At 44.8% G+C, this 26,561-nt stretch overlaps 1 protein-coding gene across 1 annotated transcript in view; it reads left to right on the top strand.

The window, feature by feature from the left end:
* TG (thyroglobulin) overlaps positions 1-26,561 on the top strand; it is a 275,204-nt gene that overhangs the window by 54,609 nt on the left and 194,034 nt on the right. Inside the window, exons 22-26 of the mRNA XM_025393976.1 lie at positions 2,874-3,044; positions 8,572-8,688; positions 13,219-13,334; positions 16,382-16,490; positions 22,516-22,707. Coding sequence (XP_025249761.1) covers positions 2,874-3,044; positions 8,572-8,688; positions 13,219-13,334; positions 16,382-16,490; positions 22,516-22,707 — 705 coding nt within the window. The remainder of the gene's footprint in view (positions 1-2,873; positions 3,045-8,571; positions 8,689-13,218; positions 13,335-16,381; positions 16,491-22,515; positions 22,708-26,561) is intronic.

Genomic DNA, 26,561 nt, shown 5'->3' on the forward strand with positions numbered 1-26,561 from the left:
ATTCCAATAAAATAAAAGTAAAAGGAATTTTATGGGCTGGGAGTCAGGCATTCTTCCTGGAGAATAAACTCTTCACTGGGAAAATAGAGTGTCTTTGACATCTGAGCATCACCCTCAGTTTGTGCACAGTGACTTGAGTACTTGTAGTTTGAGATGACTTGAAGTGCTATCAAAATACCTGAGAAGCACTTTCTTAAAAGAAGATTAATGTAGTGTGCTGAGCCTTGTTTACAGAGGGGATATGACAGAAATGTCAGGGAATAGAGGATGCAGGTTGAGGCTTGCGCCAGCCAGACCAGGTTTGATCACCACTGGCACTGTGACCTAGGCCAAGCCACCTTCCTCTTCTGAATGTCAGCTCCCTCATGTATCAGATGGAGTCAATGATACCTCACTCACAGAGTGGTAATAAAGGGTGTCTTAGGTTAGGCTGCTATTGCAAATTACCCTACATTGGGTTGCCTAAACAACACATTTATTTCACACAGTTCTACAGGCTGGAAGTCTGAGGTCAGGGTGCCCATATGATTGGGTTCTTGTTGAAGGCTCTCTTCCTGTTTATGTTCTCACATGGCCTTTGCTTAGTACATACACAGAGGAAGAGACAGAAAAATCTCCTATTCTCCTCTTTCTAATAACGGCATTAACTACATGCTGCACCCTCATGGCCTCATCTAAACCTAATTACTTTCCAAAAGCCTCACCTCGAAATACCATCACACTGGGGATTAGAGCTTCAATATATAAATTTGGTAGGAGAAGGACATAAACAATCAGTCTGTAGCAAAGTGAAATCAAAACGTTTAGCATAAACAATAAGCATTTATTCCCCACCCATTTTGGGGGTGAACATTGACTGCATTTTCATGCAGTAGTAGAGGGCTGTGTTGAATCATTGCCATTCTCCCAAACACCTTCCCTGAGCAGTGAAATAGATTTTAGTGAATGGTTCTCTAGGATCAAGGTTGGAGTCTGTGCCAAGGATCTGTTCATACCTAAGAAACTTCTCTATGACTCATTAACTTGCATTGAATTACCAGGCCTGTGTTCTTAAATGGAATTGTACTGAAGAGAAGCACAGGGCAGAAGAGTCTGCCAAGTTTTAAATAATGCCAGGAGATTACAATATTTCTTTGACTTCCTTTTGGTGTTAGGTTAGCTTTTAGAATCCCAACTCCTCTATATAGTTCATGTCTCTATTATTGATCTTACTCATACTTTTCTCCTACATTTTGTAACTTAGCTGGTTCACTGGACCATGTTTGAGGTTCTGCTGATAACTCTTCAGCAGAAGCAGCTCTTCATTTACTTGTTTGTTTATTGATGTATTAATTCATGTATAACATGCAAAATATTCTATTTAAAAATAGCCTTTGTAACCTCCCACAAAAAAAGCTGTTATTAGTCAATGGTGAATCACATAACCAATAGTCTGGAAATATAGAAACTCAGATGTTATGAAATCTCTGGGCTGCCATAAAATATTATCTTTCACCTACTTGCCAGACCTGGAGAACCAAATGAAGGTATTCCCTTTTAATTTCATTCATCCAAAAATTATTGAGTACCTGCTTTCTGCCAAGCGTGTAGTAGGTATATATTAAATAAAACAAGTAATGATAAAGTCCCTGTCCTCAAGGAGTTTAGAGTCTGGCAAGGAAAAGAAATGTATAAGCATACCCATGTGACGTAATGAGTAGTATAGTGGAGGTACATGTTAGTTACTCTTACAGCAGCTTGTGAGAGGTCTTGAAAGACAAGGGGAGATTAGCTAGGGGGCCCAGTGGGGAAAGGTCTTCTAGGAAGAAGAAACAGCTTGAACATGGATATAGAGTTATTCATCCATGGATCTGACTAGCATTTATTGACTTTAGGAGGAAGCTTGTTTTGTGGGTCAGACATTGAGCAAGGCGTTTGGATACAATGGTGAGCAAAACCATACGTGGTCTCTGCCTTTCTGGAATGTCTAACAAGTGGGAGGCAGACAGCCATCAATCATTCATTCACACAGATAAATGAGAATTGTAACAGTGTGCCCTGCTGTGAAGGAGAGGGTGGGTCCCTGTGATAGCACATAACATATGGGCTTGACTAAACTGGGACATCCAGAGATGTCTTAGTCCATTTGGGCTGCTGTAAGAAAATACCATAAACTGGGTGACTTATGAACAGCAGAAATTTATTTCTCACAGTTCTGGAGGCAGGAAAGTCCAAGATCAAGGTGTCAACAGATTTGGTGTCTGATAAAGGTATCACAGATGGCACCTTCTCACTGTGTCCTCACATGCTGGAAGGAACAAACGAGCCCCCTTGGGCCTCTTTTAAAGGGTACAAATCTCAATCATGAGTGTTCCACTTTCATGATCTAGTCATCTCCCAAAGGCACCACCTGCTAATACCGTTGCACTGGACTCTGGGTTTCCACATGTGAATTTTGGCAGGTGGCACCCATACATTGAGACCATAGCAGGAAGGCTTTCCTGAGACAATGAGAATTAGGATGAAAACAGGTGAATGGTGGAGAATTCACGCAGCAAAGATTGGGAGAGCTGTGGGCCAGGAGACGGCCCAGATGAGCAAAGTCTGTGTTGGAGCACATGGTATCAGAGAGATTAGATTGGTGTATTCAGGGCATGGAATGAAGCAGGTGGTTCGTGAAGCATGGGGTGTGTGTGCAGAACTTAGGGTGGGTGGTGGCCAAATTATAGGGGCCTTATCAATCAGAACAGTGGGGACACTGAAGAGTTTTAAGCTGGAATGTCTGAGTTAGATGTGTGACTTGGACACCTTGTCAATGACCCAGAGCCTGGGAGTAGGAGTGGGAGGATTCCAGAGGCCCATCATTGATGACTGTGTCAATCTATTGGTTCTAGGTGTCACTGACTGTCAGAGGAACGAAGCAGGCCTGCAGTGTGACCAGAACGGCGAGTACCGAGCCAGCCAGGGGGAAAGGGGCAGTGGGAAGGCCTTCTGTGTGGATGGCGAGGGGTGGAGGCTGCCATGGTCGGAAACAGAGGCCCCACTTGAAGACTCACAGTGTTTGAGTAGGTGCTGGAGGTGAAATCAGTCATGGTTCCTGGGGACTGGGGAGTGGTCTCAAGGGCTTTTTAGAAAGGGAGAGAAGCTGGAGGTGCATTTGTCTCCAACTTTTCATTTTGAAAAATTTTGATCTGTGTAGAAGTTGGACGAACCATAGGATGAACAAATACCCATCACCTAGATCCAAAAATTGTTAACATTTCACTATCTCTGTTTTTGAATCATTTGCTATGTAAATTCCAGATATCAGGAATCCTTACTTCTAAGTACTTCAGCATGCACAAGAGATGAATTTTTATATTAAAAGATCTGTGGAAGCTTCCATTCTTCTAGGCAGCTTGCCTTCACTAATCTAGTCAGCATTTTTTCCTCAGTAGGACGTTGTAGAGCAGCAGTCCCCAACCTTTTTGGTATCAAGGATCAGTTTCATGGAAGACAATTTTTCCACAGACCAGGGGTGGCAGGGTGGGATGGTTTCAGGAGGATTCAAACACATTACATCTATTGTGCATTTTATTTCTATTATGATTACATTGTAATATATAATGAAATAATTATACAACTCACCATAATGTAGAATCAGTGGGAGCCCTGAGTTTTTTTCCCTGCAACTAGACGGTCCCATCTGGGGGTGTTGGGAGACAGTGACAGATCACTGGGCATTAGATTCTCAAAGGGGCACGCAACCTAGATCCCTCACATACACAGTTCACAATAGGGTTTGCGCTCCTCTCAGAATCTAATGCTGCCACTGATCTGACAGGAGGCTGAGCTCAGGTGGTAATGCTCGCTCTCCCAATGCTCACCTCCTGCTGCGTGGCCCAGTTCCTAACAGGCCATGGATTGGTACCGGTCTATGGCGCAGGGGTTGGGGACTCCTGTTGTAGAAGACGTGTGTGCCAGGTCTTGTTCCGTATCTTAATTGTTGGGTGATCTAGAGCAGGCTGCTCAATCCCTCGGAACCTTAGTCTCCCCAGTAACTTTCAACATCAACCTATAATGTCAACAAATATGTATTGAGCTCTACCTTGTGCCACGTACAGTTCCTCAGTGAGATACTGGGTGGGAAAGTCCCAGGTGAACCATCAGATATTCTACAATACATAATGTGATGGGAACCAGAGGGACAGAAGGGAAAAGTATGTCCTGTGGGATCAGAAGTAGTTTAATCCCAATGGTGCCTTTACTGGCTGTCTTAGGCAAGTCACTCACCCTCAGCAGTTTCTTCATCCATAAAATGGAGACATCAGTTTCCACCCTTGTAAGGGTGTTGAGTGCTTTAGGAATGGGATACCTACCAGTGGTAATAAATGTCTCCGAGTAAGGCTCAGAAACAGTATTTGCCCTGTTTCCCTGTCTATTAAACTTGGAGGGAGGCTGAAACAGTCTGCAAGGTCCCTTATTCCTGGCATCTTCTCAATCTTTATGATCCTGTTCCACCTTTCCCTGGAGCCACCTGCCTCTGCTTGAGGTCTTGTGGCTGACCTTTGCACACTTGACAAGCCCGAGCAAGCCAGTCTCTTAGTATTTCTGTGTAAGGCGAGGGCCTAACATACATGGGTTTACTGTGTGCCAGGCATTTTATGGGTTTATCAAATTTGAATCCATGGTAGTCCTAAAAGGTAGATATTATTGCCAATATTTTAGCTGAGGAAACTGAGACAAAAATGTCTAAGCACTTCTCTTGGTTCCATACTTAGGATAGAATATACCTATAATTTGAATCAGTGTATGTCAAACTACCAAACCTTTGTATTCTTCATTCCACCAATCTGTTTCCACCTAGATTTACCTGCTTCCTCAATAAACATATCCTCACATGCACACACATATGCATGCATAGTCTGTCCTTCAGGGAAGCTGGTACAGCTCATAGGATAAAATATTAGTGAAAATCCAAGTGAGAAATTTTCATTTTCTAATTCTCAGAGCAATAATTTCCCTTCTCTAGTGAAGAGCTAGCAAGTCCTAAGAAGGGTGTGTGTGTGTGTGTGTGTGTGTGTGTGTATTCTTGAATAAATTGCAAATCCAATGAAAGTCTTATTTTTTTCCCAACATCCCTCTTCTTGGGCAGAAAAAACAGGGGAAGTACTACAGGAAAGTACTTGGAGAGATCAGTTAGCCAGATGCTTCACAAATGAAGGAGACTGTGTCCTTAGAGGAAACAACTTGCCCTGCAGCCCTGGTGATCACCGTCAGTCCTGGGATTATTGTCTTAAGTGCTCTGAGCTCTCTTTGCATCTCTGTCAATGGCTTGGCCTTGAGGATCGTCTTATGCAGTTTGTAGGGCATTTCATGGTGTATTCTGCCCATTGTTCAGGGCAGAAAGGATGGTTTAATCAGTGGTACCAGAACTGCTCAGGAGTCACAGCTCAGCTTTGACAACTTTGATGATGCTTCCCTGAGGCACTGGCTTCTGAATAGCCTCCAAATAGAACTTCAGCATCTTTGGCTTCTTATGCAAAGCTCTGAGCTTAAGTTTCCCTTTCTGGATATGCCAGGGGATTTCTATGTTAATAAGCTGGGCTCTCACTGGGATGTCAACACATCTCTTCTCAGAATTGCCTTTGAGAAGAACTTTCTCTTTGGGAGTAAAATTTTTAAGGCTTTTGTCCTTGAGGCTAGGTCTTAAGCAAGGGACTTATACCTCCCCAAGCAGGTACCTACCTGAGAGGAATTTGCTCCTCCCTCAGTCCTCTTGCCACTTCCTTTGTTCAGGCCTCTGCTGTTACCTGCATACTACTGCCATACCCGCCTAACTCATCTTCTTGCTTCAGTCCAACAGTTATTCTATGACGCTTCTAGTGCTGTTATTTAAAAGGAGATTCTGCTTATGCAATGCCCCTTAAAACTCTTCAGTAGTTCTTCATTCCTCTTGGGATAAAGCACCATTTGCAGTATCCCAGCCTCCCGTCTGGGCTCTAACCTCATTAGATGGTATTTTCCTTTGGTGCTAGAATTGTGTCTTATTTCTTGTTCTATTCCAGGGCCATAGGTACTCTTTGACAGAATGAACAAGTTGCTCTAGTTGTCTGGGATTCTTTGAAACGATTTCCTAAGGTCTTCAGGGAAGGAGATTCTTCTACCACCTCAATTCCTGTGGTCAGTTTTACAAGCTCTGAGACTTAGGCAAGGTGTTCTGCAGGGGGCAGAGGGGCTTAGTACTGACTAAGTGATTGCTATATACCATATACCATATACCATTCCATGCTATGTTATTTAGTCCTCACAGCCAGAAACTGAAACTGTCAGAGGTTGCAAGGTGTCCAAGGACACAGAGTTGGTGGTGGCATCAGAACTTGAGCTGAGGGCTCACTCCCAAGTTGGTGCCTCTCCCTGACTGCCTGCTGCCTCTCTCTCTGAAATCTCTCCTGCTGCAGCTTCCTGGCACTCCCTTTGATCTTCTGTTTCCTTTGTTTACTTGCAGAGTTAGTAGAAATATTTCCACCTTGCTCACTGGAAATATTTCCAGTTCATCTTGCCTTTAACTTTAGGTTCATTTTCCTAATTCTGATCTTTGTCGACCTATGCTGAAGATTTCATATACCACGTCAAGTGCCTGAACCCAGGTATATACATGACGTTGGAACTGTGCCATCATAGTGTTATCTCCTGGTTTCCTGGTGTTGTGATGATGTTGTTAGTCATTCGTTTGCCTCTCCCTCCTTCCCTCGTATTCTCCATCCCTGCCTCCCTCTATCCATTCAATATACAGGAAAGTAGTGTCTCTGTTACTATCCTGGCTAGTGAGGGTTCAAATATTATCAGAATATTGTCTTTGCCCTGGAGGGAGACGGGAACCTAAGTAGCCACAATAAACTATGCAAAAAATATGAAGAAATATTAATATATATTCTGCTTTAATGTTAACCTTTTATGCTTTCCTTAAGACATTTGTAAGTAGCCTTTAAGTATAAATTGGATAAATGGGAAATTATACTAACAGAATGTGTAAATCTGCAAACTGACTCCATTGGCATAATTCATTGGCAAATTGGTTCATGGATTGTTTCTGTTCTGCTCGGCCATGAGCTTCTTCACAGAATGCTGAAATGTGAAGATCTCTATCACCAAGGTGTCCCTTTTCTGAAAACCAGCAGATTCTCTGACTGAAGTGCTAAATGTACTGTATTTTTGGCAGAATTTAATTAGAAACTGAAAGACCTTTCAAATTTTATTTAGTCTCCTAGAATATTTTGAGCATCTGGTCTGTACCAATCAAGACTTAGGGACACTGTGATGAATATAACATGGCATTTGCTGGACTGGAGCTTGCTGTCTCTACAAATGAGCTACTAAGGAGTATAAAAATAAAAAAAGAGATGAGAGAGGAAGGACTGAGTGTGGGTAGAGCACATGAAATTGGCAACTTCAGCAGTTGACATATATGGGCCAGTTTGTAAAATCAGAATTCTTTTCTTTATCAACACTTTTGAAGACTTAAGAGCAGGCTGGGATCACAGGCCTGAGCCACTGTGCCTGGCCGAGCATGTCATTTCTTTTATATTAATGCTCACTTCTCTCAACCCAATCCCAAAAGGAAAAAACATTTTTTTCTGCACTTATTATGAAAGCTGAGAAAAGAACACTTTGGATGGCTTTGAATTTATTGACTTGATGAAAACTAATCTAGATATAAGTCTTCTTGATGACTATATAGATATGAGTCTTTTTAAATAAAGCAATGGATGTACCTAATTAGTGTTTGTATATAAGTTGATAATTATGTTTGCAAAAAACCTGATACTCATGTGCCTTTGAGTTGTACGTAAGTCTTCCTTTTTGACAGTTACCTGTAAGACTACAAGATATTGACGCTCTTGGAAATTTGTGGCTTGGAAGATGAATCTCATTCCTTGAGAGTTACCTTTCTTTTTTGCTTTCTTTTTTGCTTGGTGAAGAATGAGTTCCAAGTCTCATCACCCCGAGAAATTGTATTTCTTCCTGCTCACTTGTCTAGTTTTATGAGCTGTGACTATGTTATTCCTATCAAATGGAACTCAAGTGTATTGATGGTAGCTAGGAAAACAGATGCTAATAAATCACTTAAACAATCTTAAAAATGCCTGAGCCACATAACATGTCTTCAGATTTACCTAAATACATATGCACATGTCTTTTAAAAAATAACTTACCTCATTTCAGAAAGAATTCAAGTTGTTTTACAGAAAGAAAGTGCCAGTAAAATAATTATATGATGTAATTAGCACTGAAGGATAGGGACAGAGAAATGTAAGTTTATATTATCAATGTTAATGAGAAGAAAAGAGTTGTAAATACTAACATTAAGTTTCCACCTCACTTCATGACAATGAAGTAGAAGCAGGGAGAGCTGGTAAGTTGTAGCTCTAAGTATTAGCTATGCGGCAGTATGTTGGAGCTACCTTACAAAGGAATTGCTTTTCCTGGCACATTTGTGTTACCAAAAGCCACGAATGGGTAGTGACTTCCTGACCTAATAGTCTTTATGGCTTCTCTGCAGATGCCCTACACCTTTCCGAGTCAGATTTACTAAATCTGCTTTATTTTCAGTGCTGCAGAAGTTTGAGAAGGCTCCAGAATCAAAGGTGATCTTCGATGCCAGTGCTCCTGTGGCTGTCAGATCCAAAGTTCCTGATTCTGAGTTCCCTGTGATGCAGTGCTTGACAGGTGAGGAGTGGTGGGGAGATGTGCACTCAGAAGAAGGTGTGGAAATAAGCTCTGTTGAGAGTTGTCAAGACAAACCAGATCAAACTATTAAAATGATAATTTAAAAACATACTTTATCAAAAACACTATAAATGCATTGATTTCCAGAATGTATATTCAATGCATAACTTAATTGCAGAGTTGACAGTGTACCTACTGTATGCTGTCCACATGGCATGTGTTAAGGGTGGAAATGAACAAAATTAGTTTGGCATGGATCTACACGTCCAGGTCAGGATATATATCTCCCTATTTTAACAGTGGGGCCAGAGAGGTGGCAATAAAGGCTGCCATTTATTGAGCATGTGTGTTTACGAGGATTAGCTCACAGTCCCAAAGCCACCCATAAAGTAGCCATTGCTATCCTGAGTTACAGAAGAGAAAAATAAAGCTTTGAGAGTGTAAGTGACTTGCTCAATGACACAAAGCCAGCAAGGGTCAGGGCTTAAATTCAAACCCAAAGTAACAACGTCAAAGCCTACAGTCTTTTCTGTTTTAAATGATTTTATCTTTGGGGTGCACTAAAATCTCAGACTTCTCCACTATACAGTTCATCCATGTAACTCAAAGCTACTTGTATCCTAAAAGCTATTGAAATAAAAAATATTAAAAAATAATCTCATCTTTGATTTTAGATTTAGGGGGTACACGTGCAGATTTGTTATATGGGTATGTGGTATGCTGCTGAGGCTTGGGGTACGATTGAGTCCATCACCCGTAGTGAGCATAGTCGCAGTGGTTAGTTTTACAACCCTGTCCTCCTCCCTGTATTCCCCCCAGTAGTCCCCAGTGTCTATTGTGGCCCTTTTAACCACTGCATTATGCCTCCCTCAGTACCCCCATGTGATGTAGTTATTAAGTAATTAATACTCTGAGTGTGAATCTGTTTTGGATATCAGCTTTGGTTATGGTGAGCACACTATAGTTTGTTTCACAAACACAGTGCAAGGCATGAAGTAGAAGCTGAAGAAAATGTTTGTAGAATGAGAGATATTGACAGGAATGGAGGGACAGAACCAAGTGGTCAAATGAATAGATGTGAGGAACCAGCACGAGGACAGTAGACTTGAGGGACAGCTTTGGCAGTTATTTGTCTCAACAAGGACTGTCATATACCTGCTCATCTGTGCACAGACTGTGACACAGCTTAAGTTAGAAGGGCAGACAGGGTGTGGCAGCTCACACCTGTAATCCCAGCACTTTGGAGGCTGAGGCGGGTGGATCAGCTGAGGTCAGGAGTTTGTGACCAGCCTGGCCAACATGGTGAAACCCTGTCTCTACTAAAAATACAAAAAATTAGCCAGGTGTGGTGGTGGGTGCCTGTAATCCCAGCCACTCGGGAGGCTAAGGCAGGAGAATTGCTTGAACCTGGGAGGCAGAGGTTGCAGTGAGCTGAGATCGCGCCACTGCCCTCCAGCCTGGGCAACAAGAGTGAAACTCCCTAAAAAGACAAAAAAAAAAAAAAAAAAAAAAAAAGGGCAAACTGGTGGGATAGGAATGGGAAGCAAAAGAGGATGCAGAATCTTAGGGAGTGAGGCAAGCAGGGAAAACACATCCATCTGTTCATATCCAGAGATGGTTTAGCCAACTGGGCCACTGAGTTCAGTGTCTAAAATATGCTGAGAGGAAACAGACAACAGTTTGAAAAAGAGAGCCGCATCAAGGAAGTCCAGCAAGATGCCATCCTGTCAGACAAACGAGAGCAGAGCAATCCGAGACAAGCAGTATTTGCAGGTTGAGTAGAGGTCCAGGCATCCAGCACTGTGTTAGTTTTCTCGGGCTACTGGGACAAAATACCCTAGACTGGGGGACTTAAACAACATAATGAATTTTCTCATAATTCTGGAGGCTGGAAGTCCAGGATCAAGGTGTTGGCAGAGTTGGTTTCTTCTGAGGCCCCTCTCCTGGGCTTATAGGTGACTCACTTCTCCCTGTGACTTCGCTTGGTCTTCCCTATGTATGTGTCTGTATCCTAATCTTTATTTCTGATAAGGACACCAGTCTTATTGGCTTAGGGCCCACCCTAATGTTCTCATTATGCACTTAATTACCTCTTGCAAGACCCTAACTCCAAATGCAGTCACATTCTGTGGTGCTGGGGGTAGGACTACATGATACAAATTTTGAGTGTGAAACATAATTCAGCCTGTAACGAAAAATCAAGGTGGTTTTACGGTAGGTCAAAGGGCCATTTAAAGGGTAGGAAAATAAAGCCACTGAGTCAGTGAAGGGGTGGATATCATTTTTGGTGGGGAAAGGTAAGAAAACTGGTAAGAAAACTAAGTCATCTAGAGAACTAAACAGCATGATGGGGAATAGGGCGGAAATGTGGATTTTTGGGGACGTGAGGGGAAGCTATGATTGGGGCCATGGTAGGAACCCTGGTTCTAGTTCAGCACTTAACCAACCAGACAGACTCTAGGGTGCTCATCCTTCTAACACTGACCCAGAACTTTAATTGTTTTCTTGAATGAATTTGTCCCTGAGCCCGAAGTAGGGATCTGCTTGCCGTGAAGATTAGGTTAGTTTGGTTAAGGGGACAGGAGAACTTTAGAGCTATGAGCCAGTGGACCAGTAAGAATTATTTTCTTTGGAGCTGGGCACAGTAGCTCATGCTTGTAATGCCAGCACTTTGGGAAGCCAAGGCAGGTGGATGGAGACCATCCTGGGCAACATGGTGAAACTGCGTCTCTACAAAATAATAATAATAATAATAATAATAATAATAATAGTACTAATAATACAAAAATTAGCCAGGCGTGGTGGTACATGCCTGTAATCCCAGCTACTTAAGAGGCTGAGGTGGGAAGATGGCTTGAGTCCAGGAGGCAGAGGTTGCGGTGAGCCAAGATCGCGTTAATGCACTCCAGCCTGGGCAACAGAGCCAGACCCTGTCTCAAAAAAAGTTTAAAAAAGAATTATTTTGGGGGGATTTCTGAATAAGCCAGGTAGTTTGTGGGTAAAATGACATCATCCACCTCTCAGTGCCTAGTTCATGAAGACATTACAGCCATACAATGCGAGATGAAAATCAAGAGATGATGGAAACCCCCAGAAGACCACCTTTGCACCCAAAATGTCAGCTCAATAGAGCTGCAGTTTGTGAAATGTCCTGTTAGAGAAAGGGAAGACGTCTCCATCCCAGATACCAGTGGTTTTCCCTTGCCCTTCAGCTGGGCAGACACACTGGGGAGAGCTCAGGAATTGGATTGCAAAGGTATTCAAGTTACTGCGTTACCCCCATCAGCCACAGACTGTGCTGATTCTTAGTCTTGGTGTTCCCATCCCTAAATTTACCTCTTACCGAATGCAAAAATCAGTATTAATAATATATGTGAAAGTGATTTGTAATGATAAATATGTAAGCATACACTTTTTCTCCTTGATTTACATTTTCTACCAAACCCTCCTATCCCTGATAAATCATTAATTGCCATCATTATTCATGAATATTACACAGTTGAATGCTTCATGCCTATCGTACAGTGTACACAAGAAGCAGCCGTGGTCCCTGCCCTCATTAAGCGCGTGGCCTCCTGTCATCCTGAGAGGGCACTCACTGTAGGAAGTGGGGATTCTATTCTGGCATTCAGTCCCCTGCAGGGCTGCTGTCTGCTCCTCATGGAAATGGGACATAGCCTTGAACAAAGTTGTGATCTCAATGGATACCTAGGCTTGGCTCCTCATAGAGTAGAAGCAATTAAAATGTAAAAAAGGTTTAATTTCGGCAGATACAGCTTAGTAACTGTACAAGCTCTGAAGTCTGGCTACTTAGATTGAAATCCTAGCTCTGCCACTTGGTAGTTTTGTGACCTTGGTGAGTAAGTACCTGAATGGAGCTGTGCTTCAGTTCCTTAATGGTAAGATGGGGGATCGATGATTCAATACACTGAAAACACTTAACACTGCATGAGGTTCATGGTATGTACTTGATAAATGTGTGTTTATATGTGTGCTTGTGGGGGTATATTTGGGAGGTGTATTTGGGTGTATATTTCTGTCTGTGTGTGTGTATTTGGAGGTGTGTGCATTCGAATGCACATTTGTATGTATTTGCGTGCATGTGTTTGAGTGTATTTGTGTGTGTATATGCTTGTGTGTGTATTTGTGTGTATTTGGGTGTTTATTTGGAAGTATGTGTTTATTTGGGTGTATATTTGTATGTGTGTTTGGAGCTGTGTGGGTGTGTGTGTGCTTGTGTGTATTTGAATGTGTATTTATGTATTTTTGTGTGTGCTTGTGTGGGGGGGCTTTTGTGTGTATATTTGGGTGTATATTTGTGTGTGTTTGTGTGTTGGGAGGTGTGTGTGCATGTGTGTGTATATTTGTGTATATTTGGAGGGAGTGTGTGTATTTGTGTATCCGTGTGTGTGTGTGTGTGTGTGTGTGTATGTGTTTGGACATGTGGGGCAGGGGCAGGGGGATGTGTCTGGTCTGTCCTCAGCATCCCCCAGGAGAGCCAGGTGAGTGACTGTCCCATGGTGCTTTCAGATTGCGCAGAGGACGAGGCCTGCAGCTTCCTCACTGTTTCCATGACAGAGCCAGAGATTTCCTGTGATTTTTATGCTTGGACAAGTGACAATGTTGCCTGCATGACTTCTGACCAGGTGAGGTGGTTCTGCTCTTCCTTCACTCTAGGTCAGACGTGCTCTGAGGAATGGGTAGCAGGCAGGTCAGGTGATGGAATGAGGTTGTCGAGAGCTGATCCTCTGTTACCTCCATTTCTTCAAAGCAGTGGGACTTTGGCAAGTTGAAGCTGCGATAGGCCAGGACAGAACCAAGATGAAGGTGGAATAAGAGGTGTCTGCCTGAGTCATGTGGATTCCTGACAAGTCAGTCAGGAGAGAACCGCCTGCCCCATCAGGCAGTGTGGCCCAGATGTGAGGGGGCCCTAAACACCACTGCCCCTTGAGGTCCAGACCCCAGCATGCCTTCCCATTGTAGAAATAAAACATAATTGTGGTTGCCCGGGCACGGTGGCTCACGTCTGTAATCCCAGCACTTTGGGAGGCCGAGGTGGGTGGATCACTTAAGGTCAGGAGTTTGAGACCAGCCTGGCCAACATGGAGAAACCCTGTCTCTACTAAAAACAGAAAATAGTTAGCTGTGTGTGGTGGTGGACACCTGTAATCCCAGCTACTGGGGAGGCTGAGGCAGGAAAATTGCTTGAATCCAGGAGGTGGAGGTTACAGCGAGCTGAGATCACGCCACTGCACTCCAGCTTGGGCTGCAGAGCAAAGACTCCATCACAAAACAAACAAAGAAACCCATAATTATGGTTTAAAAAGGAAAAAGAATAAATATTAGAACCACATAACATCGCTATTCTGTGAGTCAAAGCTTGTAGAGTACTGTCAGTTTCATGTGGTACCATCAAATTAGGATAATTAGCCCCTGTCCTCCTCCAGTGAAAAGCAGGAATCTCCTGTCTCCTAATTTCCTAATTCATAAACATGTGCAGATCTCCTTTTAACTCTCTGGTTTCTCATGAATTCTTCCAGAAAATTTCTATGTATTTATAATGGTATTTTTATTTGTTTGCATGCTATTATTTTATAATATATATTCTTTTCTACCTTGATTTTCTCATGATATTCGTCTTTATATAGAATCTTGAAAATTAACCTTATCCTTCTCATTGGAGTATATGAATCCATTTCATGGATGTATATAATTTACTTCGCATTCCTTCAGTGGAGGACGTGAAGATGTATAGCAGTTTTGCAACATCACCAGTGCTGGTGCATTTCATGTCCCTGTATCCATGTGCTTACATGTGAGAGTGTCTTCATAAGTGACATTGCAGAAGGGTATAGAGGGTGGACCCCTGAATTTTAGGGCTCCTGAGCTAGGTTCCGTAGCTACAAGATACAGGGAAGAGGAAGGGAAAGGTCTTGGGTTCAAATCCTCCAGTCCTGCTACTTGCTTGTTGCTATTTAGTGCTTTGGAGCCTCAGATTCCCCATATGTTATAGGGATAATAATGGCACCCACATCACTGGATTGTTTTGAGGATTGAATAAGGTCCTACAGGAAAAGGCTCACAGAAGAGTTTGGTCACAAAGTGAAGGCTCATTGACCATTATTGTATGATCATTGTTGCTGTTAATATTATCATCCCCCATCAAGTCTGCAGAAAATTCCATCTCAAGCATTATTAAGGCTTCTCTCCAGGGCTGTGGGCTCTTGGTCCTAAGGTGTTGTGGTGGGGTGGCAATGGGAGGGCCTTGGTGCTTTGTCCTCAGTGATTGGCCACACTTCCCAATGCCAGGGCCCAAAGTCCTCCCAGCTCCTCTGCTTCTGGGCCAGGCTTGGGGTGTGGAGAGGGCTCTACCAGTGCTGGAGCCACAGCACGTTGGGTTTAGCCCCCTCAGGTCCATCTGGCATCTTTTCGTCCCCTGACCCACCTGGCATGGCCACAGAAGGGCAAGGTCTCTTGCTACACAGGACCTTGTCTCGAGCTCTTTGCAGGTCTGCGGGAATCTCTTCTTTCTTTTTGCTCTCCAAGGCTCTTCCTTCTCTCCCCAGGCCATTGCCTCTTCAGTGAGTTCAGGCTTTCTGCAAAGCAAGAAGAGTTGTTGCCTTCAAATAGCCTTGCTATAGCCCCTGTCCTCCAAAAATTCCCACAGAAAACTCAAAATTTGGCAACCTTGAGGGGGAAGGCAAAATACTGGGAACAAAACACACCAATTTATCCTACCTCATCCACATAGCAAGACTGCTGGAAATAAGTCAGAAAGAGAGATCAGAGAGGGCTGAGAATGACAAGATCTCTGAAAGTCTGACTTCAGCATCTCCAAGCTTAAGAACCTTCCTCTACATACTCCCTGGATAGAAACTAAGTGTCTATAAGGTCTTTCATAGCCAGCTCCTGCCTCTCTCTCCTCTGCCATCACTCCCCCCTCGTAACTGACAGTCCAAAAATTACTGAATTATTGAACCTAGTTCTGAAAACACTCATGAAATTCTGGGTCTCTGTGTCTGCTGTTTCCTCTGCTTAAAATCAACCCTGTCTTGTTTCCATTTGGCAAACTTTTTTTTTTTTTTTTTTTTTTTGAGACAGAGTTTCACTCTGTTGCCCAGACTAGAATGCAATGGTGCAATCTCGGCTCACTGCAACCTCTGCCTCCTGGGTTCAGGCAATTCTCCCGCCTCAGCCTCCTGAGTAGCTAGGATTACAGGCAGATGCCACCACTCCTGGGTAATTTTTTTTTTTAGTTTAGTAGAGATGGGGTTTCAACATGTTGGTCAGGCTGGTCTCGAACTCCTGACCTCAAATGATCCACCCACCTTGGCCTCCCAAAGTGTTGGTATTACAGGTGTGAGCCAGCATGCCTGGCCTGGCAAACTCTTATTCATATCTCAGAACCTTAGTCAGATTTACTTTTTATGGGAAACTTTTCTAGCTTCTCTTTCTCCATAGAATCAATTGCTCCTTCCTCTCTAATTACCTCTTCTCTAATTATGTGTATCTTTGCAGCTAACACTCTGGGCTGCAAGTTACTGCTTATATGTCTGTCTCCTCCAATAGACCAGGAGAAACTAACTTACCTTAGTAGCCCCGGTGCCGAGCTATGGTTAGGGTTGGATGAATGTTTGTTGGATTGAATTATTAAACATCTCAGGATAATAATGCAGCATCTTTCCATCTCCAGAAACAAGATGCACTGGGGAACTCAAAGGCCACCAGCTTTGGAAGTCTTCGCTGCCAGGTCAAAGTGAGGAGCCGTGGTCAAGATCCTCCAGCTGTGTATTTGAAAAAGGGTAGGTTGGTTGGGCTCGTTGGCTCAGGGCCACAGTAGCTTCACACGATCATGTTTGGAGCTGGTTTCCAGCAGGTGCATGTTGGGAAGAGCCAGACTGTCCCCCTCCCCACTCCACACCTGGAGCCTGGCTTCTCTGAGCTCCGTTCTTTGGCAGATTCAGCACAGCACGCTCCTCATGCAGGCACTGATCTCCCCTGTGACTGCAAAGGGATTTCCACATTATTCTCCTTTGTGTCATCAGATTTGATCCCATTGCAATCTAGCAGGGATTGAGAGCCTCATTCTGCAGGCAGAGCTAAGTTGCAGAGTGGACACATAGCTATGAAGTGAAGGATCATGGCAGAACCCGCTGAGTTCAGCCTGTGCCATCCGGAAGGCCCACGTGACCCATGAGACTGGGTAAGCCGCTCACCGGGGCCTGGGTGCTGGGCTCCCAGCAGCCACTCCTCCCAGGCTTCCTGATTCATAGAGCTTCTCCTTCTCCTCACTTTAATCTCTACCCTCCCAGGATGTTTTCCTCCCAGCGAACCCAGGCTCTGTCAGGTGCAGACCCTGAGTCAGTAAATCATTGGCATCAGGCCGAAATCTAGCTTTGCTAATCACCTGTTAGAGAGTGCCAGTGCTGCTGGTCCGTGGACCATGCTTTGAGTAGCAAGCTGTGTAGTACCGTATAGTTTACAGCTTCCTTTCTCATTCATCTTTTCATTTCACACTCATGGAAACTCTTGGAGAAAGGCACAAAGGGGATCCCATTCCCCATGTACACACGAGGAAGTGCTCTAGGCCGCTGCTAGCACATGGGAGAGGCAGGAGCTCTTTCCCTGGAATCCCGGGGTCTGCGCTCGCTGTTCTGCCCCACCCTGCCCACCTCCTGCCTCCTCTCCAGTGAGTGGAGAGGAAACATGCCAGCAAGGCATGCTCTGGGCCTTGTCCTCTGGGCCACAACCAGGCTCTGCCCTGTGCCCTGTGGCTCCGTCATAGCTGTTAAGGGCTGCAGAGCGAGGGAGGACGGTGGGGCCCTCCTGCCTGTGTGGAGCCCCTGGTCTGACGCCTATGAGCTGCATGGTCTTGGGCCTGTTCCTTGACATTCTCGGCTTCGGTTTCCTCCTTAGTAAAACAGGAGTCATGGTGGACCAAGGTCAGCGGCGGATTGGAATGAGGTGGCAAGTGTGAAGCTGTTAGGACAGGGCCGGGCTCATGAGGAAAGCTCAGCGAGTGTAGAACATTTCTGTAATCATCTTTGTTCCTGCTAAAAGTTTCCTGAGGGCCCGAGGCCGTGGCTGTGCACCAGATGACAGCCAAACGGGGCTGGACCTGGGACTTGGGGGTTAGGTGAAGGGGAGTACAGGCGTCACTCTCTGAGGTTCGTAACTCGGGGCAAGTGGCTTGGGGATTCCAGCAGCTTCAGACTTGTGCCAGAAAAAGCAGCAAGTGGAGACAATGCCACAGCTCAGGCCCAAAGCTGCTCTGACCTCGGTAGCAATTGCAAGCCCACAGCAGGGACAAGTGTTTGTGTATTTTTCCCTCTGGTCCTTCCTTCACCTAATGCCTTCGTCCCCACTTCACAAAGAGTTTGCCTGGGAGATTGGAGTCTGGCAGAGCTCGGCTCTCTCTAATCTATGACCAGGGTCACTAGGATTTCTCTAATGTAGTGACCAGGGTCACTCGGATTTCTGCCACAGTCTTCGTTCCAATTATTTTTAATATCCTGTTTTTCTTTTTAAATAACAAAACATAAGGATTATTTTCTAAAAATCAAAATCAAAGTAGAATAGTAACCCCTACCCAAAATGTCCTTTAAAGTAATAGCTTGCCCTTTTATGACATCTGAAAAAATACAATTGTATTGTATTTCTGTTTAAGTGTTTGGTTTTTTTTTGTTTTTGTTTTGTTTTGTTTTTTGTTTTTTAATATCACACAGAAAGTCCTGGTGTTTGTTATTTTTATTTTTCCTTTTTGTCTCCTGAAAGTTTATACTTTGGGGGAAAACTACAAAGGAAATTGGGAAAATTCCTTGTTGCCAAACTAAATCAAGGGCAGAACTGTGTTTTGCTTTTTTTGGTTTGTGTTGCTTTTTGATTTAAAGCAGAAGATGCACCAGGCAGCCGTTCTAGCTCCGGTGGAATGGAGGAGGAGGGGGAGGAGGAGTAAGTTAGGTCTGGTTTCCAACTCCTGCCTTCCTCTTCCTGTCTCTGTCTCTGATCAGGAACAACTTCTTTACTTCACTCGAAACTCAGTTTCTCCTCTGTAAAATGGGACTATGTCACAACCCAGGAGGACAGGCCACAGTTTCTGAAAGTCGCCCACACACGTCGTCAGCTCCCAGCAGGTAGTTAGTCATGTCCATTCCCATCCCTGACCTTCAGTAACCCGGAAGGTGGGACTAAAGAAAGGGCCTGAGTCGCAGAGCTTGATCTGTCACCCAATACCCTCTGCTGCCTACTCCCACTTAATGACTGTGGCTTTCAACTTGAGGGATGAGCCGTGGGTCTTTCAGAATCAAAGGATGTCAGTGCCCAAAGGTTCTTTAGAGGTTGTCTAGTCCAACCCCTCATCTCACAGATGAGGTCTAGGAAAAGGAACCATCTTACTACATGTGACATCAAAGTGGAACCTCCACTGAGTCTGAAAGGCCTTCCTGGCCTGCTTCATTGTCCAGGCCCCTACCACAGCGGTGCAATAAGCACTTTTGTAGGCACTGTGGATGCATCTGTGAGCAAAACAGAATCACTGATTGACAGAGGAATTGATCCAGCAATAAGATCATCTCAGAGGGCAGTAAGTGCTTGGATGAAAATGAAACAGGACGAGGAGGTAAAGATGGGTATGAGCTGCTTCAGGGTGGTCAGGGAAGGAATCACAGAGGAGGGGACAATGGAACTGAGATCTGAAGGATGGAAAGCAGCCCACCGGCCGGGCACGGTGGCTCACAACTGTAATCCCAGCACTTCGGGAGGCCAAGGCAGGCAGATCATAAGGTCAGGAGATCGAGACCATCCTGGCTAACACGGTGAAACCCCGTCTCTACGACACACACAAAAAATTAGCCGGGCATGGTGGTGGGCACCTGTAGTCCTAGCTACTGGGGAGGCTGAGGCAGGAGAATGGCATGAACCAGGGAAGTGAACTCAGGTTTACACAGCCGGTGGGTGGTGGACAGGGCACCAGGGCCTGTGCCCTTCACCACCCTGACCTCCTGTCAGCCTGGCAGATCACCACACCTTATCTGACTCATACACCTGAAGGTCGTAGAGAGGTTTTCAGTGTGAGACCCAAGAGCGCGAGCTTCAGATCAAACAGATCTGAGGGCACCCTGCCAAGGAAGGTCCTAATTCCTTAGATCCTCAGCCTCCCAAGCCTCCCATCTGTACAATGAGGATGATAATAAGTAATCCTCACGAACATTGAGCAGATGAAAAAACATAGACTGGGGCCGGGCACAGTGACTCATGCCTGTAATCCCACCACTTTGGGAGGCCGAGGCGGGCAGATCACTTGAGGTCAGGAGTTCAAGACTAGCTGGGCCAAATGGTGAAATCCCGTCTCTACTAACAATACAAATATTAGCCAGGTGTGATGATGCATGCCTGTAGTCCCAGCTACTCGAGAGGCTGAGGCAGGAGAATCCCTTGAACCTGGGAGGCAGAGGTTGCAGTGAGCCGAGATCCCACCACTGCACTCCAGTGTGGGCAACAGAGTGAAACTCCGTCTCGGAAAAAAAAAAAAAAAAAGTAGACTGTATATAAAAGGGCTGAACAACAACGAGCCTGCCACTTAACTTATGCTCAGCAGGTGTTTTACATATCTCCAAAACGTCAGCATGTTCTCCCTCCAAGCATTGGCTCACTCAGTCCCTTCTGCCTCGAACGCAAATCCACTCTTCACCAAAACCCAGCTTTATTTGAAGGGTCCATCTCTGCATTTGTACAGTTAGAATTCATCTCTCTCTCCCTTGATCTCTCATACATTCCATTTGTGACTGTACTAAAGCCTCTACTGTCTCTCTCCCTGTATTTAAGCTACTTGAGAGAGTCGGCCTCCCCTACAGCATGTGATTCTCCAATGTTTGATGCCATAATCATAGCCTTATGAGACTATTTAAATATCAATGTCAGTTAAGCAAAGTTAATATTGCAATAGCCACCTTCCAAATGCTCAATAGTCATGAGTAACTAATGGACAGCACAGATCTGTAGACCATTTCCATTACTGCCACAGGTTCCATTGGATGGTGCTGCTGTGGAGTCCAGGGCCACATCTCAGTTCCCACCTGCCACATAGGGCAGGTGACAGAGAGGACCACCTACCCTGAGACCTTTGCATGGTGGGCTGCTTTTCTTTTCTTTTCTTTTTCTTTTTTTTTTTTTTTTTTGAGACAGAGTCTCGCTCTGTTGCCCAGGCTGGAGTGCAGTGGTGCAATCTTGGCTCACTGCAACCTCTGCCTCCCAGGTTCAAGGGATTCTCCTGCCTCAGCCTCTCGAGTAGCTGGGACTACAGGCATGCATCATCACACCTGGCTAATATTTGTATTGTTAGTAGAGACGGGATTTCACCATTTGGCCCAGCTAGTCTTGAACTCCTGACCTCAAGTGATCTGCCCGCCTCGGCCTCCCAAAGTGGTGGGATTACAGGCATGAGTCACTGTGCCCAGCCCCAGTCTATGTTTCTTCATCTGCTCAATGTTCGTGAGGATTACTTATTATCATCCTCATTGTACAGATGGGAGGCTTGGGAGGCTGAGGGTCCAAGGAATTAGGACCTTCCTTGGCAGGGTGCCCTCAGATCTGTTTGATCTGAAGCTCACGTTCTTGGGTCTCACACTGAAAACCTCTCTACGACCTCCAAGTGTATGAGTCAGATAACATGTGGTGATCTGCCAGGCTGACAGGAGGTCAGGGTGGTGAAGGGCACAGGCCCTGGTGTCCTGTCTACCACCCACTGGCGTGTAAACCTGAGCCAGACAGTTCGCATGTCAAGACTTTTCCCCAAATGGAAAATGGGCATAAGAATGGGGCAGACATTTAGGCTATAGTGCTCTATATATCTATCCCTGGAAAATCTCATGTTTGCAAAAATGATGCTCTAAAATTAACAGGGCTGATTTGAAAACTAGAGTTAGGGACGGGAAACTCAAACCATGCCACTTTTAGGTAGACCAATGGAAAAAAAAATTAACAATTCTACTTGAAAATGCTAGAACAGTTTTGAAAAAGATGTGTTGAATTCATAATAAAGAAATGCTTCTGAAAATGTAAAAGGGCAAGGTAGCTTGATGGGGGAGGGTGTAAGGAAGGGTTGAGGCTGCTAAGTTATGGAGACAAGGGCTGCTTGCACAAAGGGAAGGGAAAACTCTGCAATCATAACTTCGAAGACAGTCCCTGGATGGGGCCAGTCTCAGGCAAGAGGAAGAATGTGGGATCATGGGTATTGTGTACAGTCCTGAGTTCTTGCAGTTTGCTGCTTTCAGCTGCATTTGTTTACACAGCATTCCTTTGATGATGTTTGATGGCACAAGGCAACGAGATGCTGAGAAAACTGTAGATAGTGCAAGCAATGTGACTTCAGCATTACAGTGGCCAAGCTACCCTACCACATGTTTAAACTAATTTGTATGACAGAAGCACATGTGATAGCAGGGCAGTGAAAATCAAATGAAACCATGTAGGTAGAGCATGTGGCACAAGGTCGGTGTATATACTTATGGCTCAATACATATTTGCTGGTAATAATAAACAGAAAAATATATAGCCATTTTTCTACACATACCCTTTGGACCCTTGAAGACGTGATGGGCATTTGTCCCAGTCTCCTGGGTCTGGGGCCATGGCCTTGGCTGGCCCCACCCTCTTCATGCACAGGCACATCAGAAGCTTTGTGGCACAGAGAGCAACTCATCTTGGCCCACACGCCACCTCGAGCACAGTTGCAGCTAAGTCAACAAACTGTCCTATGAGATCAGTAAGCTCTGTCCAACCCTGCCATGTTTTGAGGTCTTTTAAAATTTTGTTCTGCTTTTCCCCCAGGCCAAGGATCCACCACAACACTTCAGAAAAGCTTTGAACCCACTGGTTTCCAAAACATGCTTTCCGGATTGTACAACCCCATTGTGTTCTCAGCCTCAGGAGCCAATCTGACCGATGCTCACCTCTTCTGTCTTCTTGCATGTGACCGTGATCTGTGTTGCGATGGCTTCGTCCTCACACAGGTCCAAGGAGGTAATGTTGGTGGTGAGGACCAGGACCTAACAAGGGATGGGGAACACACAGGAATGCAGAAGCCAGGACACACAACGTGGCGCTGCATGGGGTGTACAGTGTGAGTTCCTACACCCAAATAGAAGGCAATAGTCAAGTACACAATACGCACATGGTACTCACATTCACATTCTACGTGTCATACACTGTGCTGGCCCCTTCACCTTGTATTACTGGTTTATTCCTTTCTGCTGTCTTTAAGGGACATATGGCAAGCTCCATTTTACACACTGAGAAACTAAGGCTCAGATCATTTAAATCATTTGCTCATGGTCAGACACCTTGAAAAGTGATAGAGCCAGGGTTTGACCCAAGTTGTGTCTTCTACAGCACCTTACTGTCACTTGTGAAGCTGGGACTGGACATATTCGGTCAAAAAATGTTAGCTCATTCTTACTTCCCACCATTAGTCATTCAGCAATCACCTATTGAGTGCCCACTGTGTACCAGGTCCTGTGATCAATATGCCTATCATTTTCAATAGTATCTCAGCAATGGAGATGCGCTTCTGTTTATGGAAATAAATTCATGTACTCAGCAGTGTGGCTTAGTGGTTGAGAAGCGACTTTGGTGTTATGGACCTGGGTTCTAGTCACTGCTGTCACTTTCTGGCTGTGTGATCTTGGACAAGTTACTTAAACGAAGTTGTACTTCCTTTGTTTATAAAATACAGATAATAATACTTTATATTGGACTACTTGTTATTAAGATAATGAGTGCAAAATGTTGCATATAGATTTGGCTCCTGGTGTGCCACTGATTGACTAAAATGGTCTTAACTGTTTTATATGAAAACCAATCCTATTTCTCCTTAGCAGCATCAAACTGTGACTGTTTTATATGAAAACCAATCCTGTTTCTCTTAGCAGCATCAAACCATAAGCCACTATGTGACTAGTCACCTTAAATTTATGAAAAATTCTAAAGATTAGAAAACATTGAAATAGTCTGATGTATCTTGTTATGGTTCTCACTTAAGTCAACAGGAGACTCTAACTGATCACCGTATATGTGCAATTGAATGTGCTAGGCATTAGGAACAGATAAAAAGGACTTAGGGTCTGGGGGGAGAGGCAGTGTATACCGTGAAAGGGGAATAAATGGCCTTTACTCATTTATTCATCCCTGCTTGCATTCAGCAAACATGTGTGGAGCACTGCTCAGCATCAGGCTTCAGAACTAGGCTGTGTGCGATGCAAATACTTGATGAGGTAGAGAAATAGAAGCCTTGAAGTGTGAAGGAAGGGGATAACAAGAGGAAGGTCAGGGAAGGTTTCCAGGAAGAAGAGGAACTTGGGCCAGGCTTTGTGGGATGAGCAGTATTTAGATGACAGAGTGGGAGGATTTGGTTCAGAGTGGGTATCCTTCTGAGCTGAGCTACAGACAGAGAGACCCCAGGTTTTCTGAAGACTATTAACTGAGACATGGAGTTGATCAGGAGGCAGATGTTTTTTGGTTTCACCTCCAGGACTGTTACTGCCTCCAGCATCTACACAATATCCCCACCAGGCTCAGGGTAGAGGGTATCTCCTTCTGAGAAGGACTAACCCTGCCTCCTGGGTACACGAGCCCCTTGTCTCACCTTTGCAGGGCCATGCCTAATACAATTTGGATGTTTGTCCCTCATCTCATGTTGAAATGTGACCCCCAGTGTTGGAGGTTAGGCCTAGTGGGAAGTGTTAGGTAACAGGGGTGGATTTCCCATGGATGGCTTGGTGCTGTCCTCTTGACAGTGAGTGAGTTCTTGCAAGATCCTTAAAAGTGTATGCCACCTCCCCCTCTCTCTAACTCCTATTCTCCTATAACATGCCTGCCCCCCCCTTCACCTTCTGTCATGAATGTAAGTTTCCTGAGGCCTCACCAGCAGTAGATGCCAGCACCATGTTTTCTGTACTATCTGCAGAATCATGAGCCAATTAAATCTCTTTACTTTATAAATTACCCGGCCTCAGGTATTTATCTATAGCAATGCAAGAACAGCCTAGTACAATGCCCCTGCCCTCCTCCCTGCTCTCCCCCTGTCACTAACCCAGTGTTTTCCAGGGCTTCCCATCAGGAGGCAGGTAGAGTGTTCTTAGCCCCTCTCCCTTCTTGAAATCCAAAACATGCATGGCCCCACAAAGCTCTTGACCTCCGACCTTCCTTCAAGTGCCTCTCCGGTTGCTCTCCTTCTCTACCACAGCCAGACCCTGTAAGCTGAGACCCTGTCTCACCCCCAAACTGCTTCTACCAGATATCCAGTCACCGGGGGCATCTTATGCTCCTCCATAGGCCTGTCGTCTCTGGCAGCTGTCACTATTTCCTGCTGTCCAGTTCTTTCGACCTTCCTCTTTCGACCTCTTTCGGAAGAAAGAGGTCTTCTTTCGACATCTCCACTTCTGACCATCCTCTCCTGACCTCCAAGATGCCCTTCTCTTGCTCCTTAAACTACCCCTTCTCTTCTCTTTCAGCTTTCTGGGTTGAATCCTTAGATGACCTTTGGGACCTTTGATAGGTCCCCCCTCCACCTCTGTGGGTCTTTGTTCTGGGTGTGACCTCTCTGCAGAGGTCCACATCCATACACTCATCTGCTGTCCGGATATACCCTCTTGGACATCCATTAGGAATCTCAAAGTCAAATGAATGGGTAGTTTTTACCCTAAACCAGCCGATCTCAGTGAAGAACACCTGAGCCACAGACCTGGGATCATGATGAATGCCTCACAGCCCCCTTCCCTTCTGTGAAGCTGTCACTCCAATTTCCGGTTGCTCTCTTATTATCATGTTTGAGACTGAGGTGTATTCCATCCCTGTCACCACAGTCTGCATTTAGGCCTGTATTATTATTTTCTTGGCTCCTGTACCAGTCTCTTAATTGGCCTCTCACCACCAACCCCCACATACTTGACTAGATTCCCCTTCCTCCAAGGTATCCTATTCAACTTCAGCTCTCCTTGTGATTTCCTCCTCCTGGAGTACTATTTTATCCCTTCTCTTTGTATCCAGGTTCACATATCCAATCTCCCTGGTGGATTCAAACTCCCCAGGCTATGAAAGAATTATTTATCCTCAGCCTTTAGGACAGCCATGCTCACTGTAGGTGCAGAGGAATGCTACTGAATAGGGCAGACCCCAAAGTGGGGAAGTGATCTGCCTGATGCCCACATTCTAGTGGTCAGCAAAGTGGAACTTGGCTTTCCTGACTTATGGCATAGAAGCTTGTGCTCTACTCCCCCTCCCACTCCTGCCGTCTCCACCTCCTCCTCTCAGATCCAGAGGGAGAAAAGGATAATTGTTAATTGCTAGACTCTGAAGACAAGTGAATATTGCACTGAAAACATATAATAAGTGTTTTGCCCTATTCGGAGAGATAAATTAAGACTTCCCCAAATCTTGAATCATGTGTAGGTTTAAATGAGGTAAAGATAAGAGGGAAGGTGATGTTAAATGGAAAGAATAGCTTATGCAAAGGCCCTGTGGGAAGAGGATGCAGGATAAAGAAGAGAAGGCTAGGGGAAGTCGTGGTCCCTGGAGCAGAGAGTACAAGGCCAGAGGCTTAGGGGGCAGGAGGGAGAGGCCAGACCACAGTGAGGAGAACATTTTAGGTGGCATGAATAGTTGTTTTTATTCTAATAACAACTGGAAGCCACTGAATGTTTTAAGCAAGGAAGTGTCATGATCAGATTTGAACTTTGACATGAGTGCTTGCCATGTCATGGCTTGAGTGTGGAGAAGGTTGTGGCTGGGGGTCAGAGTAGATGCAGAGATGAGTTAGAAACTGCCGCAGTAGTCCAGGGAAGAAGGTATGATATCCTGGGCTAGGGCTGTTGAAGTGG

Source organism: Theropithecus gelada, chromosome 8 (genome assembly GCF_003255815.1).
Source record: "Theropithecus gelada isolate Dixy chromosome 8, Tgel_1.0, whole genome shotgun sequence".
Lineage (NCBI taxonomy): Eukaryota > Metazoa > Chordata > Mammalia > Primates > Cercopithecidae > Theropithecus > Theropithecus gelada.